General features: G+C 34.9%; 1 protein-coding gene across 1 annotated transcript; it reads right to left on the reverse strand.

Annotated features, from left to right (window-relative positions):
* Positions 1-1,551: 1,551 nt before the first annotated feature.
* On the reverse strand, positions 1,552-21,398 carry DCLRE1A (DNA cross-link repair 1A). Its single transcript, XM_060125699.1, has 9 exons — positions 20,650-21,398; positions 17,043-18,734; positions 15,452-15,585; positions 14,243-14,361; positions 11,214-11,354; positions 9,346-9,491; positions 8,412-8,566; positions 3,152-3,293; positions 1,552-2,146 (listed from the first exon to the last, which is right to left on the reverse strand). The coding sequence occupies exons 1-9, from the start codon at positions 21,113-21,115 to the stop codon at positions 1,986-1,988; spliced, it is 3,156 nt and encodes a 1,051-aa protein (XP_059981682.1). The 5' UTR covers positions 21,116-21,398; the 3' UTR covers positions 1,552-1,985.
* Between the last annotated feature and the right edge of the window lie 260 nt (positions 21,399-21,658).

Here is a 21,658-nt window from a genome sequence, read left to right on the forward strand (position 1 = left end):
TAAGAGTGTAAAGGAGCTTTCTGAAAAGTTCCGAATACAAGTAATGTATAGTAAAGCATTTTCCCCTTTGTTGGCTTAATTCTATTTCTTCTTCTCTACACATGGTAAGGATGTTCAAGAGCTGCCATCCATTTATTTTGGGTTGATGGTAGATTTTTTTCTTCTTTTGTTTTGCTTTAAAATTGAACATTTTTACCTACCCAAGTGTTAAGTTATTGGAACTAAGAATTTCACATACAGTTCTCAACAGAGCCTTGAAAAGTTCGGTTGTTGCGACTTATTTGTAAAATAAATTCCATATTTGGGATGGTCCCTAAATGAGGTTTTGCATATTCTGCAATAATAACAGCAAAACAAATCATTCCAAGCTGCCACATGGTGCTAATTGTGTAGAAAGATGTTTCTGTGTTCGAAAATAAGACAGCTGAAGCTGCTTTTAAATAACATGCCTGGATTTCCAAAGCAAAACATTCAAAATCATGAGAAATCTTTTTACCAATGAAAAATGACAATTTTAGGAAAAAACTATTACTCAAAAAAAAAAAAAAAGACCTTAATGACTTGGCCATCTCCTCTATGTTAAAAATACCTATATTTGTAGACTACATGCAATTTTTCTAGTTATAACTCTTTAATTAATGATTTATAAAAAGTTTAAAACACCAAGCCCAAAGAAGTCAAAATATTTTAACTATGTAATTGAAATCAACTCAGAACATAGTTACACTGGATTTATTACTACTGGGCCCCAAATGCTTTTCCTTCCCTAAACATGATTCCCTACTAACACCACCATAACAAAGTAAAATCCAAGTTTATGAAAATAACGTTCGTGGAGAGTACTATTCTTCTGGTGACCGAAATCATCACAGAAAATAATTTTCCATTAAAACATTAAGGAATCCCTAAATTAATTTCATTAGAGGCAATGGAAGAATACACATATATACACATGCATACTTTCATTATGCTAGCCATTTTCTTATTTAAACCCTATAAAAACATTTTTAACATGTATTGCCCCAAAGTTTCATTTTGGATCAGTTAATCTCTGTTGGAGAGATCAAGACTCATAAATAAATTATATAATCTCACTTTAAAAAAAAAATTGCGGGCTTCCCTGGTGGCGCAGTGGTTAAGAGTCCGCCTGCCGATGCAGGGGACGCGGGTTCGTGCCCCGGTCCGGGAAGATCCCACATGCCGCCGCAGAGCGGCTGGGCCCATGAGCCATGGCCGCTGAGCCTGCACGTCCGGAGCCTGTGCTCCGCAACAGGAGAGGCCACAACAGTGAGAGGCCCGTGTACCGCAAAAACAAAAACAAACAAACAAACAAAGAATTGCAATCTAAACTTTTACTTATCTAATGTCTTGAGTAAACAATTCAGATAAACATTATTCACGCAAACTTTTCTCCATCATTTACTGGGTAGTTGTCTAGTCTCTTTGAGTCATCTTTTTCAGAGTCAAATTTTGACTTACTGTCACTGAAATTTTATAAGATTGCATAAATGTCAGTTATAAATCCTAAAAACCAAACGACACTATGGCAAATTTAAGATCAATTTTTTATTTAAGTATACATATCATAGAAAAGCTTTATCTCATAAAAATATGCCCCATATTAAATAATTTTAAAGATACGTAATTACTTACATATAATGCTTTCAATCTAGTTTATTATCATGAATCCTTTGGTCCCCAAACCTGCCTATGTTTACGCTCCTACTGTTGGATGCGGAATACAACAGCCCCACAGGGAGGGGCAAGAAACAAGGGTACTAGGCAGACCAGTCTCAATTATCATTGATGATGCTGAGAGGTCCTGCACTGTGAACATGTTATTCAAACGTAAATGAGAAAATAAGCTGTATGAGTGACCTTCATGAGGTTTTTCACATAAAGTGAAATATCATATCACTGAAGATTTAACTACTAACAAGCTAGGCCTAAGTTACTTAACTACTTCTGAGTCCTCTGAGGTAACATCAATATCCAGCTTCCAGCTTCCACTCTTCAAAATATTTCTCCATTGTGCGCCTGGATCTCAAGGTGCCAACATTCACGGTAGGTATGATTTTCTGCGGCTTCAGCCATTGAACAAACCGTTTCATCTCTAGGTAGCTGCTGTGTTCACTATAAGGAATCCCTGCAACACGAAAGACAGTGCCTACTAAAAATCAAACTAATAAAGAAAACTGCACAAGCCCAAAATAAAATAAAAGAGAAAAGGAAAGCAATCCAGAGTATTTTTGCCAAAAATTCATTGGTGCTCTTTTTCTGATAACAAAATTTGCTAGTATCTTTTACAAATAATAAACATTAAAATGATACAAAAACTTTTGAACATTAAAAAATTCTATTACTTTGCTATGTAGACACTTAATAATAGGCATTTCTATAGATTCTTATTTATAAGTAGGCTTTTCTTTTTAAACAATTCTTCCCTTTAAGCACTTTGCCCAGCTATTGATTTCAGGAAAATTCTGGAAGAAATATGAGTAAAATTTAAAGAGTGACAAGCAGAAGACTCTTGATTTCCACAGCAAGTAAGCAGATTCCATCCCCAAGCTTTGTACACATAAAAAGGAAAAAAAAGTAAGTACTAAAAATCTCTTCATCTTCTTTACTGAAGATCAAATACCTCAGAGAAAGAGGGAGAAATGGTCCTGTTTTGAGTAAACTAGGATCAAAAATGTTTCCATCGGCCATTATTGTAATAAGCCAATCTGTGAGGACAATGGTAAACATCCTCCAAAGATGAAAAAATTAAAGTCAAGTCTGTATCTTTTGCTGTCATCACATCTAATCCACTGTCTTCCTGTGCTTGATGTCGCAGCGTCATTTAAACTTCCAGAACACAATGGCACTACCCACCCCTCCTTTCAAGTAGTTCTACAATCTCCCCTACATGTCACTGATCACACATATAGACTGATCTGTATTAGTCAATGTCTATTTACTAGTCATACTCCTTTATATGCATTTACAACATACTAAAGATACAGGTGTAGAGCATGAGGAATGATTTGAACCTGTTAAATTATTAAAGATTCTTTGGTGCCTCTTTTTCCTTGGATCTTAGTTTTACTGCTTTTAAAAAAAATGTAAGGTAATTACAAACATTAAGAGTAAAAAAATTGAATAATTATACCATATATTGAAATGTTTCCTTTGGTCTGGGGAATAATACCCGCCATACTAGTTAACTTGTTAGAATGCGTCCATCCTGTAGGTCGAAAAGCCAAAATCTGATCATATTTCCCACCATACTTCTTCAAATGATTCTGTAAACCCTGTTAAATAAAAAAAGGATATTTATTTAATGGTCAGTGAAGATGGGTTATATGGAATAAAACAGAATGATTAAAATGTTACATTGGCACAGTCACGGAGTTTTCACTTGGTGAACATTAACTTGGAAAACCTAGTGCTGTGCTCCCCCCAAAAATAAAATCACCGAAAAAAAAAATCTTTTCCCCTTTACTTACCTAAGTTAAACAAGTTTAAGTACAGTCTGAGAAAAATAAGATGAGGCAACTTTAAAGATAAGTAATCATGTGTTTTAAAATTACAATTCAGATAGCTACCAAAAACAAACAAAACAAACACCTCTCCAAATCCTACAATTATTAGGATATTAGAGATACTAGCATCTAATACTATCCTTATGAGAGATACTGATATTAACACTGGTAAACATCAATCCAAACATATCCTCATACATATACACCAGTAGAGGTCTGACAGATGGATAAAATATGGAAATAACTTTATAATGGCATTATACTCAACTCAGACATACATTTTAAGATGCATAGTATCTAGTGTTCCCTTTTCAAGTGTTTACTCCTTTTCACCCTTTATGCATGAACTAGAATAATTTCAAAACTTTTCACAGTGCTATGATCAGAAGTAATATGCTAATAAATCTTGAGGTCATCATTAGTGAGGTCATCATTAGTGAGGACGTTAGGTAAGATTCTCAGAAAATCAATGACAAAGGTTCAACCTTTGAAAGATAAGAGAAATCCAGATAAATGTAACAATGACAAGAGGGATACAAAAAAACTCTAATACTTTTTGGGCTAAAGATTCAACCCAGAGTGTCAAAGGCTTAGTGTAAATTTATAATAAAATTTTAATTTTATTTAAAACAATAAAAAACCTAAAGTGTATATAGTAACATCTTGGATTTCTAGAAGTCTTTTTTTTCTTCTTTAACCATACATACTCTACTGAATTTTTAAAAGATGCTGGTAGGAAGTTCTGAAGAAATGATAAAGACAAATTCACTCATCCATCTATTCATTTGTTCAATAAATATCTGTTCCAGTATTAACACCAGGTGCTGATGTCAGAGTGGTGAGACACAGCCTTCACCTTTTGGAAGTTTACAGCCTAAGGGGAAGACATCAATAAACACCACCTTCTGAGTCTTTTTTTTTTTTTTTTAATGGAAACCATCTACCCTTTCCTAACTTTTTAAGACTCTCATCATCTATTATACCATCAGCACCTAGGAACTTACAGATTGATCTCTTCAGAAAGGACTCATTTTTTAGCATAAATTTCTAGAAATGGAGATAGTTGAGGATTTACCCTCTTTTCCATTATTATCCAAGTGGATGAAGAGTGCCAATTTCTCTAAATCTCAGCACAGGAATATTACCTTTTTTAAAAGTCCACCAATTTGGTAGAAGACAAACACATCATTTTTTAAAAATTTTTCTTTTTGATTACTATTTAAAGGTTGAACAGTTTACTGTGTTTATCAGACATTAAGATTTCACTTGACAAATTAATAATAACCCTTTGATTTCTCTTTTGCATCAAATAATGATCTTTTATTAATTTGTATACCTACCATTAAACAGTCATATTTCTTACCAACTACTACCCCCCCCCAAAAAGTTTAAGTTATATAGCTATATAACTAAGTTTTCATTACCATATCCCTGGCCCTGCAAATTTTCAGATTTTTGTCTTACTTAGTCTAAGATCTATCGTAATACTATTTGCTTAATTACTAATCCCTCTCTCTTCCTGTCCTCACAAAGAAAAGGAAATAATAGGAAACAGGTTTAGCGCAATTAAACACATAATATCATAAACTGAGAGTCCAGCTATCAATGCAGGTCATCAAACTTATCCATTCTTATTTGCCTCTGTTAAAACACTCGGGAGAACCCACTCAGAAGTAATTCCATGCTTTTCATGAGACAAATTAGAGTTACCATGAAAACATCATTAATCTGTGCCACAAACAAAAACATAGGATATTATCATATAAGCCAAACACACAGAGAAGACTGCTGACAGCCACTAGTCTTTCATTAACCACAACTGCAGAACTACTATCATGAGGAATTTTATTATCATTTAGTCAACATAAAGTCCCTGATCTATGACTTGTCTCTCTGTTTAGTGGTAACCAGTTTGTGATTAAAATGCATTCAGTAGATGCCCCTAAAGTTATTTTTTCAGTATGCAAATAATCACTTATAACATTACTGTTATAATGTTTTACCACATCCCATGAATCAGGTTTAAATCAGAGGTGATAGTAAACTATATACTTACATATATGAACTTGGGATGTTGAACTAGGTAGCACGAATGGTTTTATTTATAGGGTTTCTAAGTCTTTCAAGCCTGCCTTAGAAACCCTGACAATTGTATCAGGTTTACATTTTCACAAAAAAGTCATTAGCTCTGATACAATAAAACTATTTTTGGCTGGTAAAAAAAACTGGCTTTAAGTACTAACTAAAATATAGTCTATGGTAACTGTCAGCTTCTGCTCCGTCTGTGTTCTGAAGATATGAAATTGTAAAAAATGTCATCAATATCTGGCCACTTTCATGGAGGAAGGGGAAGGGCTACTGAACAATACCAACAACCTATGACAAACAATGGAAATAATACAGGCAACGATTTCAGATATTCCTTTTTTTGTTTTTTGTCTTCAAAGCAGGTAACTGCCAGGTTTTGGGGTGTTTTTTAAGCATACAGTTCAGTGGTTGTTGGTATAGCCACAAAGTTGTATGACCATCACCACTTCTAATTCTAGAACATTTCATCACCCCTCCATAAAACACTGTACTCATTAGCAGTCACTCCCCATTCCCTCTCCCTCAAGCCCTGGAAACCACTAATCTACTTACTTCTTCAGATTTACCTATTTTGGATGTTTCATATAAATGGAATCACACAATATGTGGCCTTTTGTGTCTGGCTTCTTTCACTTGGCATGTTCTCAATGCTCATTCATATAGTAGCATGTAGCAGTAATTCGTTCCTTTTTACAGCTGAAGAATATTTCTATTTTAAGTATATATAACATTTTGTTTATCCATCCATCATTTGATGGACATCTGAGTTGTTTCCAGTTTTTTGCTATTATGAATAATGCTGCTGTGAACATTTGTGTAGAAGTGGACACATGTTTTCAATTCTCCTAGGCATATACCTAGGACTGGAATCGCTGGTCATATAGTCACTCCATGTTTAACTTTGAAAGAAATTAACAAACTGCTTTCTAAAGCAGCTGCACCACTTAAAAATCTCATTAGCAACGCATGAGGGTTCCAGTTTCTCCATATCCTCACCAACAACTGGCACTGTCTTTCTTAGTACAGCTATCCTTGTGAGTGTACAGTGGTGTCTCACTGTGGTTTTGATCTGCAGTTCCCTGATGGCTAACAGTGTTGATCCTCTTTTTATGTGCTCCTTGGCCATCTGTACACCTTCTCATTCATTCCTTAGCCCTCTGCTGTCACTGGCTTTCTCCAACATCACTCCACTGAAACAGTTCTTGTGCAGGTCATTTTTTCCTCATATGACCTCTCCACAGCATACGGCACTTTTAAACACTATTCTTGGAAAGGTCTAGTCCCTTCATTTCCATAATATTCTTACTTCCCCACCCCTTTTGTCCCCCTAAATGGATAATTTGTCCAAATGAAACTAAGTTAGCAGAAAATAAGGCTGTATTGCATGAAGTAATCTTTATAAAAATTATAAAAATATGCTATACCCTCCGCAGGATATCAGTGTTCATTTTATAATTAACCAACATCCTCATTAGCCTCCATTAAACTGGATGCCTCTCAAATTTAACATATGTTTGCAAAGCTGGCTTAAACACCAATGGACAACACTATGACTTGATTATCCTAGACATTTTTATGAATTATATACTCATGAAAATAGGCCATAAAATTTTTACCATAATCTCATGAAAAGAGTAGTTACATCAGTGAGAATTTCCTTACTCAAGGGACAGAACTAAAATCCTAATTTTCTTTACACAATGTAAGTGTTATTATTTATAAGACAGATACAGTAATCAACACCTAAGCTATTTCAAAAAGCTCCATAAAAGTTATTTCATAAACATTATAGCAAAATTAAAAACATATTTTTTGGTGTACATTATGTTCTGAATTACTTTTTTTTTTTTTAAGATGTTGGGGGTAGGAGTTTATTAATTAATTAATTTATTTTTGCTGTGTTGGGTCTTCGTTTCTGTGTGAGGGCTTTCTCTAGTTGCGGTGAGTGGGGGCCACTCTTCATTGCGGTGCGCGGGCCTCTCACTATTGCGGCTTCTCTTGTTGCGGAGCACAGGCTCCAGATGCGCAGGCTCAGTAGTTGTGGCTCACGGGCCTAGTTGCTCCGCGGCATGTGGGATGCTCCCAGACCGGGGCTCAAACCCGTGTCCCCTGCATTAGCAGGCAGATTCTCAACCACTGCGCCACCAGGGAAGCCCTGAATTACTTTTAATACATAGGTTTGATGTATTCCATTGCAAGGTGTCAAAACGTTAGTAAATGGAATGAATCTTAGTATCTGAATAAATCTGACAAATGAGCCCCCATAAATCACAGGGAGGTCATGTCATATGTATCTTAATTTATATCTCAGAACTAGCACTAGAACTTTCTCTTTCACTTCTACTGTTTCATTTAATCCTCACCAGTATATTTTCAACGTATATATATATCAATGTTATAGTGGCTTAATATTATACAGAATAGACCTGAAGAAAAGTAAGAACTCCCTAGAATTCTCCACTCATTTCCCTACTCATCCAGGAAGAATGGAGAACAATCTCAGAATGTTTGAATGACCAGAGAGCTGCACACTTTTCTATTTTTGTTTCTTCCTTTATGACAGTTCTCTAGTTCTTAAACGCCTGGTGGGCATATGAATTACTCTATACAGCTGCACACACATACAAACTTAAAACATTTAAAATTCCACTTAAAAAATTTTCTAGGGCAAAGTTTACTTTGACTCCACTGTAACTGAATTCCTCTACGTTAAATGCAAGTAAAATGGGATTCTAGTTTACAATCATCAGATTGCCTTTTCTAGTTCATCCTAAAAAGACATGTCTCTTGAATGCTTACCTTAAAATTAATTTGCATCATTGGGAGAAGGTGAACCAGCGAATTGCACATGTCTGTAGTGATGAGGGAATTAATTTCTGGTATATTGAAGCACTGTAATGTGCTATATTTTTCTTTGGACATGCCCACTTTTGAACCTAAAACATCAGCAATGGCTAAAGGAAAAGTTTAAAAATAGTAAAATTACAGCTTATGAAAAAAATAAAATTACAACTTAACTTTAAAATAAGAATTTACCAAATTAAAAGAAATTCAAAACATTCACACTTTTGCCATAATATCTCAAAAAGGCTGAACAGGTTTGTCAGTTAACTATGTGGAATAAATTGTGAGAAAGCCAAGAATTTATTTTTAAAGACCTAGTATTTAAAAATTGCATAAGATGTATGGAAAGAGTTAGAGGGAGGGAAAAAACAAAATTTGGAGGAGTTAAAACCTTAGCTTTATCATTTCACGTCTTAATGTTTGACATTATGGGACCACAGTTAAGAAGAAATGGAAGTACTTTGCAAAATAGTACAATACTATATAGACAAACTACAGTTACATATCCAAAAATCATTTAGGAACAAAAACTAAAACTGGTCTCTAAAATAATTAATTGATGGTTATCATCAAAGAATGCAGTGAAAGACCTATGCACTAGTCATCTTTCAAAGTTCACTAAAATACTAATGTAGCATGGACTTTTGCTCTATAAACATTTTGCAGATATAAAGGCTACCGTAAACATACTTATCAAATGTTTCCATTAAGTTAAGGCTTTCAAAATTTAAATGAATCAAACTCTACCAAATTTTTCTTTCAACCTCAAAGGTAATATTGAACTGTTTCAGGAAATAAATATCAACTGAAAGAACAGAGCCTGAAAGGGCTTTATGCAAAAAGAATCTGATCTTTAGAATACAGTAAATTAGCTACAGCTACCACCCACCTAGGAAGACTTTCTCTTTTCCAATAGAATAAGTGCCACAGACAACAAGAGCACGTGGGTTTAGAGTTACAGTCTCAAAGGCAGTGTTGATGGCAAACTGGATAACCTCTTGCTGAGACGGAAAACAGTATTCTGGGCTGCAATATCTGTAATATGGAAATATGGTACTTATTAAAAGAACAACAAGAAAGTCATAGCATTAAGTTGGATGCTATTTTAGAAAACAAGCTTTAGCAAAATTACATACAACAGCAGTATAGTACATTACCACCACCGCAGTTATCTCACCAGTGCCTGTGGTTAAAATATTTGTTACCAGCTATTGATTATTTATGATGGAACTATACATTTCAATATACCTTTTTAATTCTATTTCTTTTATAACCCTCAAATAAAGAAACTGCATTTTTTTTCCTTCAAGAATATTTCTAGGTAGCTATTTTAGCTATGAATTATAAGCCTTAATATCTTTTTTTTAAACCCCAATCCCTATCAAAGGAAATATGATTTATAGGGATTATCTTTTTGGACTAAAGAATTCTGATTTAGTTAAAAAAATTATATATATATATACATATATATATATATATATATATATTTTTTTTTGCAGTACGCGGGCCTCTCACTGCTGTGGCCTCTTCTGCTGCGGAGCACAGGCTCCAGACGCACAGGCTGAGCGGCCACGGCTCACGGGCCCAGCCGCTCCGCAGCATGTGGGATCTTCCCGGACCGGGGCACGAACCTGTGTCCCCTGCATCGGCAGGCGGACTCTCAACCACTGCGCCACCAGGGAAGCCCAAAAAATATATATATATTTTAAGATAATGAAACTGAACATGAATTTGGTGAAGTAGCATTAAATCAAACAGTTAATATTCATCTGGTTGTTATTTTCTTTTAGGAGATATAGAAATATATATAGTATCATGGGACTACAGCAGATCCAGTTGGGTCTACTTCAATACAGTAACACCCAATGAAAAATTAACACAGTTATAGATACTTGAGATGAAAATTAAGCACTTTTTCACGAAAAATCTCATAAAGTACACACATTAAAGAAATATTTTTCCAATTTTCAAAATTGTTTTTGCTGTTCAGCCATAATTCTTATTATTAAGAAAAGACTTAGTCCTTTCTCCTATAAATACTCACAAAGAAATCCAGAATTGTATGTAGAATTAAGTAATAAAGTTTAAAAAAAAATTATTTTCTTAGTTCACCTAGTATTTAGGTGAATGGAAGAATTAACTATAGTATTAGAAAACTGGTTGTGGAAAGACCATCTCTTACTAAGATATGCCATCCAAACTCACTTCTTCTTGAAACAGGTTGAAATGGTTAACATAATTTCTGACCAATTGATGAGGTATTTCAATATATGAAAGAAGATAATAGCTTATACCATTATGTAGCACTTAGGAATTCAAGGTTGCCACTTATAGATTACCTTTTGGAGAAAGGAACAAAGTAAGTTTGAATATTCAGACAGAATCTCATTCTCTGTTTTCTTCTTCACAATCATGCTTAATAGTTACACAGACACTTTGAAAGGATAACTTTAAAGGGCGTTTTCCTAAAGTTTGCTCCCCAATTTTTCATCCTTGTTTCAGTAGCAAGGTTTTTACATAAACCATATTTTCAAAAGGATAGTACATAAAAAATTGAGCTGGAGTCAGTTAAGCCATGCAACCCAAAATTTGTTCTTAAGTATATATTTTTTCAAACAGCATCCACCTAATACTTAAAATGATAATTGGCAGTAAGCCATCATTTTGATTACCTAAGCAAAAGTTCAAATTATTCATAACATGCAGGGCAAACGCTGTTGGTGGAAAAAAGAAGTACACAAACAAAGTTTCTCTTACGTTGTATCTAAGTAAAGCGTGTGGACTTTCTGGCCTGCAAGAAGAGAACGTTCCATGGTGGGATCTGCTCTGAAGTCTCCAGTGTGTAGTATGACATAACCATTAGGAAGATAAAAAAGGATCATGACAGCACCTGGACAGCTGAACACAAACATTTCAAAGGAATATTCTTAACACAGGCAAAGCATCTAAAGAAAGAGTGTTAATTTCAATATCAACAAATTAATATACTTTATTAGCTGACCACAATGACATAGCATTGTACTACAAAGGTATGTAGCATTTTAACTTAAGGAAGTTTATGTCACACACACACAAAAAATGGTGTGCAGGAAAGGGTTAATTCAGCAGGCCAGTGTTGTGCAAACTCCACAGGTCCCCAAGAAAGGCCTGTCCTTAGGAATAGTCATTGGCTTGCCCTTGGGAGATAAGTTTAGAGTCCTTGAAATATTCTGCCTGCTAAGAGTGTTTTGTATGCCTGACATATTGGGCCATGTGTTACTAGTTTGATAAGATAGTTTATGTTAACAGTGTGATCTATGGTGAATATCTGTCTTTGCTCTAGGGGACTGGCGTCTAAGTACCCCAGGTCAATCAGCATGGGTGTTGCATGTGTACATGATTGACCCTCAATAAAACCCCTGGATACCAAGGTTCAACTGAGCTTCCCTGGTTGGCCACACCTCCTATGTGTTGTTACACACTGTTGCTGGGAGAATTAAGCACATCTGTGCCACTCCACTAGACACTTTGATGGACACCTTGAAACTTGCACCTGGTTTCTCCTGGCTTTGCCTCCATTTGCCTTTTTCCCTTTGCTGATTTTAATCTGTATCCATTCACTGTGATAAGCTGTAACCACAAATAAAACAGCTTTTCTGTGTCCTGTGAGTCCATCTGGTGAACCATTGAGCCTCAAGGTGGTCTCGGGGACCCCTGACACAATGGGATTTGGAAATTACTGCCGAAACACAGAGAATTTTCATTTTAAATTCTAGGAAAACACAGGAAATAATTACAATTGTAATTAAAAACTTCCCCTTCTCTCCCTGACTCCCAAATTCAGGCCCTGATGACTTCACTAGAGATTTCCACTAAACTCTTAGGGAAGAAATAATAATAATAACTACATGACACCTTTTAGAAAATAGAGGAGGGAATATTTCATGAGACCAGTATTACTCTGACATCAAAATAAGACAAAAGTGTAGTTAAAAAAAACCCTATAGACCAATATACTTTTTAAAACAGACACAAAATTCCTTAACAAAATATTAGCATATCAAATCCAGCTATATATTTTGAAAAAGGGTAATACATGCAGACCAAGTGGGGTTTATCTCAGTAATGCAAGGCTGGTTTAAGTCCATCTTTGTCATTTACCCCATTAACATTATAGAGGACAAAAGTTGTATTATCACCTCAATAGATGCCAGAGAAACATTTGACAAAGTTCAACACCCATTCACGATTACAAACTCCCAGCAGAATAGGAATAGGAGGGATTTTCCTCAACCTGATAAAAGGCATCTATGAAAACCCTATTGCAAACATCATACTTAACGGAGAAAGACTGAAAGCGTTCCCCTTAAGATCGAGAACACGGCAGTATGTCTGCTCACATCACTCCTATTCAACACTGTATTGAAGGCATAATCCCGTACAATAAATAAGAGAAAAAATATCATTCTAAATGGAAAGAAAGAAGTAAAACGAAAGCATCTTTATTTGTGGATGACATATGTAGAAAATTTTCAAGAATCTACAAAAAACCTACAACAACTAATGAGCAAGCTTAGCAAGGTCTCAGGATACAAGATCAATAAACAAAAATCAGTTGTCCAACAAGAAGTGAATGGAAAGAATAATTGTATTGTGTCCATACAATAGATAGTACTCAGTAAGTAAAAGGAACACACAACAGCATGAATGAATCTCAAAAACATGAGGAGTGACAGAAGCCAGATACAAAACAGAAGATACTATATGATTTCATTTAGATGAATCCCTAGTAAAGACAAATCTAATCCACAGTCATAGAAAACACATCAATGGTTTCCTGGGTCAGAGTCGGGGTTGGGGATTGACTGGGAAGGAACACAAGGAAAACTTTTGTGGTGGGGAATATTTTCCATATTTTTATTGTGGTGGGAATTACATGGGTGTTTACTTTTGTCAAAATTCAGCAAAGATTTAAAATGGGTCCATTTTATTTATGTAAATTGTACTCAATAAAGTTGACCAAAAAAAAAATAAATCAGAACCTGAGTTATCATAATTGGTGATTAAAAAAATAAACAGCAGCGAAGTTAGCAGACAAAAACTTATAGGCAACCTGAAAAAATAACAAGCCTGGAATTTAGGAAACCTAGGTTTAGTCTTAATTTTAATTCTCTAGGCATCTATGATCTCTAAGGGACATAAGGCTAACATTCTATGGAAATTACAAAGATGCATAGCTGACTGACAGTTACATTTTGGCAATGTGAATCCTGACAGTACTTTACATTTAAAAAAATGAGGGAAAAAGAAAACCAATTTCCAAGAAAAAAATCTTCCAAGACTTTAGTATCAAAAACCTAAAGGATTTCTTAAAGGAAAGAAAAAAAAAACCCTCTAGAATCTGAATGGAGTACCAGCTGTTAATTTGTACCAGCTGTTAATTTATGTAAGTGATATTAAAGAAAATGGCAAAAGGTTATCTCTTAAAGAACAGCAGCAATGTTAAAAGATTTAAAAAAAAAGTAAGATGGAGCCTCATGTAAAGCATAGTAATTTAAACTGCATTAAAAAATGGGTTAGAGAACACTGAGAGAATCTATGTTTAATCTTTGATCCTGTAATTGGGTACATTTTTTTTCAAAAGGAGAAACACACTTTACTTAACTGTTTCTTATCTTACTTAAATAAGACATTTATGAAATATCAAGCATAATAGTTCCAATAAAAAGTTCTTAAATAACCATGCAATGTGTTTTCCTTTTGAATATTTAAAAATAGGGTATTACTAAGGTAACTTTAATACTTACTGATTGGCATCTAGCAAAACAACCTTGACACCATTCACTATACATTCAGTGTCTGTCGGCAATGGATGGATATATTGTTCTTGCACGTGAAGTTTGCTCTTCAACAGATTGCCAGTTATCTGCAAAACAGGATGTGCTTATTGCTGATACATTAAAACATTAAATATGTCTTTTATTTCATATCTAGTTTAGAACCCAAATATCTTAATAATCTCCTGGTTCTCCCACTTATACTCATGTAAACCCTCCAGAATGCCTGGAAGAACTTTCTAAAATGACTGTGTCACAACTCTGCTTAAACACTGTCACTGATGCTCCCTCACCTGTAAAAAGTCCATTATCCCCATCATGTCATACAAAACCCTTCATGATCTGATCCCTACCCATTTCTGTGGATTTATCTCCTGTTATTCCCTATCTTGTCTTTAGTGATTCTGAATTATCTGAAGTTCCTGGAATGGGCATACTTCTTAGGTGTCTGTGCCTTTACACAAACTCTTCTCTACCTGGAAGGCTCTCTGCTCTTCCCTCTGCCTTGCTCTGAAATGAGACAGACCTGCGTTCAAATTCTGGCTCTGCCATTACTAGCTCTGTGACTTGGGGCATGCCACTTAACCTCTCCAAGCCCCCGCTGCTTCATTAATAAAAAGAAGATAATTCAAGAATGCTTGAGGATAAAATCAAATTCTAGCCAAAGCCCTTAGTAATACACATTAAAATGCTCACCTTTTAATAATTATTTCAAGGTATCTCTTTCACCGTGAAACTTTTTCTAACTTTAGCCTAGGACTCAGTAAAGCCCCGCTTTTCCCTACTTTTAGGCATTCTGTTCACTTTTCTATTACAATACAGATCCCATTGCGGTACTGTTTGTGAATGTGTAGCCTGAAAGTTCCCTGAAGTTAGGTATTTTGCCTTGAGTATCTTTTTAGGCAGGCAGTAAATATTTACTGAATGAAACTTACATGTTTCAGTACATCATGAGGTATCAACATTTATTGTTTCCACATAATAAAGCATAATTTTAAAAATCTATTGTAACTATTGACAATAACTCATTTACTTTTAGAATCTCAATGTGGAGTCTGTTTTTTCATATATTTTCTAGAAGAATGATAGATCTTACAATCTTAATTACCTTTTTTTAACCAGACTGGTTAGAAATTCGCTGCATTCTACAAATTCAGGATTTAGGATACTAAAACTTACCTCACTACAATAAACAGGAAACGTGAAGTTTTTAGACAATCCAGCATAATGATCAGAATGAAAATGTGTGAGAAAATAGGCCGTGCAACCTTCAACCAATCCATACCGAAAGGCATCGACTGTAAAGCCAGTTCCTACAATGAAAACACCAACACAGCTGCTTGAGCGATAGCTAACTAAGTAAAAGCAACCCAATTTGCTTATATAGCAAACCCTCTGACACCTTTACATCTCATTTCCAACTTAACTTTACATTTTAATTTAAAAATCTACACCACATAAATTCAGTAAAAGGTGATACTAGATATGAAAATGAGTCTTACAAGTTTCCATTAAATATCCCGGTATAGGCTTTTTAATGAATAACTGTACAAAAAAATTAAAAACACTAGCTACGAATGAGTTACTTTTTTGTTTTGCTGAATGTTTTCACAATACTTACTGGGCACCTAAAATCCTTTACTTCTGCAAAACAGCAAAAGGAGAATGCTAACTTTCTTTTAAAACATGAATTCTCAATGGGGGTGATATTGGTATGCTCCTAAGGGGCAAAAATGGGTGATGACCCAAATAATCTAATGGCCCGCCGAAGGGCCACAGTACAATAACAGATAAACAGGGTATCTGTAGTATTTGACTTTCATTGTGGGAGGTGGGGAGGAGGAAGGGAAACAAACAAACAAACAAAAAGCCTAAACAGCCTCCCTAGAGGAGCAATAATGAAAAAAATAAATAAAAAAGATGGAGCTGTTCTGAAATTTGTTCATGAGAAAAAACAAGTGCGCTGACTGTGATATGCAGGTAAATAAACATACCTCCACAATTCTACGGAGGCCTATCCACACGTGGCCCACTAATTCTGGACTCACTTAAAATACAGAAAATTAATCAAAATAATTATTAAAAACAGAACTGGTACTATGATGTACATAAATGCTTTTCTTTACATAAATATTTTGAACAAATTATACTGAATAGATTTAGAATATCAAAAAAGCATACTAAAATTTTTTTCTGAAACCAAGTATATTTGGGCAGTTTTATATTCTTTTCAGAAGAAGGGTACCTGTTTTCTTAAATAATAAAATTCATTTTATGACACATTTTTCTACTAACTCATTTATGAAGACATGAGAAATTATAAGAACATGAAAAGACTGAGAAACTAAGTTATGATATGGTTTAAAAATGTTTAGCATTTATTATGACCTGCATAACCTGTGACATTTTCCTTCTTCAAAGCTACTTAGTACTTGCATTTTTCTTAAGTGCTTAGAAGCTGTTATTATGGTTACTTACAGAGAGCCTTTCCTCCTTCTGTATTAAGTTGATCTGTATGAATCTTTGTCAGATCTGTAATATCTATCTAAATAGTATAGTACCTTATATATAAAATATGTTTAATAAAAGTTTGCTGAATTGAATGGAGTAAAAAAGATTAAATAGGAAAAAAGTCTGTTACAGGTCAATGAGGTATAAAAAGTAAACACACAAAAAAATTGTTTCACACACACATAACATGGGCAATGAACATGTAATACAAAAAAGTTGCATCTTCGTAGATACAGTAAGCCTTGATATTTCAACTTACCAGGTATTTTCTTATAAAATGGACATGTCCTTTTCCTTAATTCTCCTGCATTCAATGACTCTGGGATTTTCGTGTTCCCTCTCTGCAGCCTGCCATGAGCTGATTTTACGAAGACTCTGTCTTTACTTAACTTGACTGTTCCAGGTTCTGTCTTGTTATGGTGACCTGAACTCTTCTGATGTACTCCTTCCTGCAATGAATCTGACTTTTTAAGTCTCTTTCTTTGATGCTGTGACCTCTTACGAGAAAGTTCCACAGAGGGCTGACTCTCACTTAAATTATTTGCCTCTAATTCTAAATCACTTAATGATTTTTCTGTTTTCCTCTTGCGCTGCCGGGACCTCTTTTCATTAGGACTTACAACTGTATTTAAGTTCATCCCTTCTAATGCACTTTCCACCAGCAATTTCTCTTCTTTTCTTTTGGGTGGTAGTCCAAAATACACACCTATATCCATTTGCTTCATTACCTTACTAGAAGGTTGTGATGCATTACACTTAGGGCCAGATAGCAATATTTTCAAAGACTTAGCAGCAGTAGGTGTACTAGAAAATATCGCTGTATTTAAAGCTGTAACTTTACTGTCCAGCATACCATCTAATGCCTTTCTGCAGAAACATGCTGAGTTCGTATTGTGCTTAGCATTGAAATTCTTACTTGATAATTCTCTAGTTTTACTTTGGGTTGGTTGGAAAGAATGACACCCTCCTCCCTGGCTTTCAAAAGGTTTTGACATTTTACTCTTAAGTAAGGGAAGAGAAATTTGATTGTAAACAGCTGATTCTTCAATTACCTGTTTATTTGACTGAGATGAGTGAAATTCTGGCTCATCAGGTTTTGCTTTAGTAGCTTGGCAACTAGGAGAAGTAAACCTCTCTGCTAATGCAGGTGGAAACAATATAAAATCATCAGTATATGCTGGATCACCACGTAAAATAATACTCTTATTTTGGAAAGTAAGTTGAGATGAATCATTTAGAGTGTTGCATTTATACAATTCTTCATCGTATTTATCCTGAGTTAAGAAGCTATCCACTTCGGGGCAGCTCTCCTCCTGGTCCTTCAGTAAAGGGTCATGGAGTTCTTTAGACAAAGTGGAGCTATTTTCATCTTCTTCTAAGCTGCCATCTTTAGAGCTTTCTGTAAAAAATAGTTCCTGTTGTGAATCATCCAGCTTTTCATCTGTATCATAAGTTTCTTCATCACTTTGAAGTGGAGAATAGGAGATTTCACAGTTGCTAAAGTCATTTTCTGGCAATGTCAAATTTATGTGTTCTGGGCTGTTTTGACTATCTAATTCTTCAGCAGGAGGCAAACCAAATCCTACCAGTTTGTCATTATTAACAAGTTCTGTAAATTGTGGGACTTGTTGGGAAGTTTGGCTATTTGTTGAAGAGGAAACCTTTTTATCAGTTTCAGTTGGAGACTGAGATTTTCTTAGACATTGTGTCACTAACAAGGGATCAGTTGAAACATTTTTTTTTAAGTTATCTGTTTGTTTCTGATATGGAGACCATCTTTCCTTACGGCTACAAAGAAAGCCTGAATTAGCCTCACTGAAACTCCCACCTGACTCACGGGATGGATCGCTGAAAAGATTATTACCAGCCCTGCTTTGAGCTAGCAGGTGATGAGTGTATCTCTTGTAATGAGAAGGAATTGTTGAGGAACACTGAAGAGCATCAGGACACTCTGAAAATTTTAATAAAGAAAAAAGCATTACCGGATCAAAGCACAGACTAAGCTTTGACAGTATTAGCGCTATAAATTAACATGTAAGTGGAAAGTCATCAGTCCAACTTTGAGGCCTTAGGACAATAGCTATCATTATATAAACAAAAAATCAGCACACAATAACAGTAATCCAGTATGGTTTTGCAAGGTGCTAGTTATTATTTTTAAATCAATATATTCTTTTAAATTTCTTTTCAAATACTCTTTTCCCCCCCAAAATTTAAGACTAACACCTTTTTCTCCCCACTAAAAACTTTCACAAATATGAGCTCCTCCAAAATGCATGTCATGCTTGAACTAGGTATTTCTGAACCAGGTGCTACAAATTGATCCCATCAGTTTCACTCCGTCCCTATTGCTCAAGCAATAAAGAGTAGAGAAGGCTAGTATGTCTCTCACAGACTAAAGTTCTACCTCAATTTTTGTCTTATCAGGCAACACATATGTATGACAGTTGCAGTACCAAATTAGGTTCCGTTATTTAATATTCACACTGTATATGAAACAGTAATAGCAATCTTAATTAGAGCTGTTCATACCCTAAACATTTTAGGTTCTGTTCTAAGATTTGAAATTCAGTTTGATAAATTGGTTAATAATAAGGCTTTAATAATCTGGAAACTATTCCCTGTCATACCTTTATGACTGAGAAACAGTCTGTAAAGCATCTTGGCATACCCCACCCCTTGTATGTTCATTTTCAGGCCCGTCAAAAAATGATCCACTCCCCCCGCAAAAAGATGTCACATTAAACTGGAGACTTCATTGCTTAAAAACCCACCTCATAAAAGTATATGTTATAGAATAAAATTCAATTCAAGAAGAATCCACCTGAGATTATCCATTCAAAGGAGTTTAATCAGTGAAAAAACCAAGAGAAAAACTCTTTGAGGTAGCTTCATCTATAAGATATTTCACCCTGAGTGCTCACCACGGGATTCCAGCTGCCATTTCTGACTTTCAAGCCACTGAAAAACAAATTACTAGCATTTGATGAGGCTTTCTCGGTTGTATAAGGCTGGTGCCAATTTTTTTTAAGTTATTTTGCATCTTCATGCAGTACTTTAAAATGAGAACTAGAAGTTAATAATAAAACGTCTTCTGAATCTTAGTTAACACGAAAGCCATACTGAATATTATTTTTATTTTAATGAATTTTGATTCTTTGAGATTTAAAAATTTATGTATGGTATATATAACTTTTAAATAATCAAATCATCAATAACCATCCATTCTCCATATACTACAAGTAGGATTTTCTACATATTAAACATGATATTTATTACATAGTTTAAATGATAACAGAAACATAGTATTACTTCAGTTCTCATTTGGCACAATTTTATTTATTAGAATCTTAATAACCAAACACTCCTTCCTAGTTCTTCTTTCTGTCCATTAGCATGATGACCCCAAAACAGCCATATTTAGAAGGCTGGACTACATTCATGATTCTCTAAAAGTTTGTTTCATAAAAGATAACAAAATGGGCAAGCTGTTTAGCTTTTAAGACCCCTCATCTATCAGATGTCAATACCACCTACCTTATGCAGCTGAAAATATCTACCATAATATGTGCTCAATTAACATTTATGAAAAATCACAGATTTTTAGGGACTCTTATGAAATAGTAAAATGCATTTATACTGTTTTCAAGTTTGCAACTTGAATTGACTGTTATCTTTTTACCCTTCACAAGAAGCGTACCAATGCATTACCTTGTTTCCTTCTACGGTTAAGTCATTTATACTTTGAGTATCTCACCTCATTTTTGGTTTACTGCTTACCTGGCTTGTTTCACTGGACTGATATGTCTGGCCTAATGCAAGTCTTTTTGACTATTTAGAGTCCACTATATTTTTTGGAATCTTACCTGTTTCGGAGACTGGTATGGAATCCAAACACTCAAAAACATGCCATCGAGGTGTTTGACCTAGCAACGAGGAAAAAGGCATCTGGCAGTTTGGACAGTACCCATCATAAACTGGTCGTATCTTCGGAGACACGTGTTTGTTTTTGTGAGTCCTACAGTGCTTTCCTGGAGTGGCCTCCCTGTCTTGACACTGCTGAATACCATCTCCACAATTAGAGTTCTGACTGGAAGCGACAGAAGTCTGACTGTCTGTTTCTCCAAGGCACGTTTCGGGGGCCTTAACCTTCTTTTTACCTTTTACATTTCTTTTTTTATTTCTGTTTCGTTTTGACTGGTATTGTCCATCTGTTGCTTTCTCAACAGATTCTGGAATATTCTCAGAGCAATTATTTGGATGTACTTGTTTGGGTTTTCTTTTGGATTTGTATTCCCAGATGTCTTGTTCCAGAAAAGCATCCTCTAACATGGCAAAATGATTTTGATCATTAAAGAAGCACTAATCTTAAGTAAATTGAGGGTCTATGTCTTGTTACAAAATTTTTAAATGGAATTATTTTGCTCAGGAAAAAAAAGTAGCAGAAAACCCACCAACTTGATGGGAATCTAAAGCTCTGATAATGAATATATTGGCAAACTACAAACCTTATACGTGAGAACACCTACTGTTTCATTTATAGCACAATAAAATTAACATCTGAGTTTTCCATTGTGTGTATTTCGATTCAGGTATCTTGGCTTTTTCCAGGACTTGATTCATAAAAAGTAGTGTCAGTAATACTTTGAACACTAAACCCCAATGGGAAGTATAGGTTTAACAGTTCAATCTTAGAAGGAGCTTCGTAAAATTGTTATAAAGCTCCTGTCAGCTCTCTTTCAACTGGACAATTGTCCAAATAATTCACAAACCCAACCACAGCCCCTGGGCAACTGGCTCAGCAGGTGTTCCAAACACTTAATGGCTACTTCAGTTTGCTAGTAACACTAGTCACACCATAATCAAATGTGTGTG

The sequence above is a fragment of the Lagenorhynchus albirostris genome, chromosome 16 (genome assembly GCF_949774975.1).
Source record: "Lagenorhynchus albirostris chromosome 16, mLagAlb1.1, whole genome shotgun sequence".
In the NCBI taxonomy this organism is placed as follows: Eukaryota; Metazoa; Chordata; class Mammalia; order Artiodactyla; family Delphinidae; genus Lagenorhynchus; species Lagenorhynchus albirostris.

What these genes read in the sequence shown, in the direction of transcription:
- DCLRE1A (XM_060125699.1), bottom strand. Translation starts at nt 21,115, where the DNA reads ATGTTAGAGGATGCTTTTCTGGAACAAGACATCTGGGAATACAAATCC. An exon ending in ATTTTATAAGAAAATACCTG is followed by an intron (nt 15,586 to 17,042) that starts GTAAGTTGAAAT and finishes TTTTCATTGTAG; the next exon opens with GAACTGGCTTTACAGTCGAT. An exon ending in GTTTTGCTAGATGCCAATCA is followed by an intron (nt 11,355 to 14,242) that starts GTAAGTATTAAA and finishes GTTTGTGTTCAG; the next exon opens with CTGTCCAGGTGCTGTCATGA.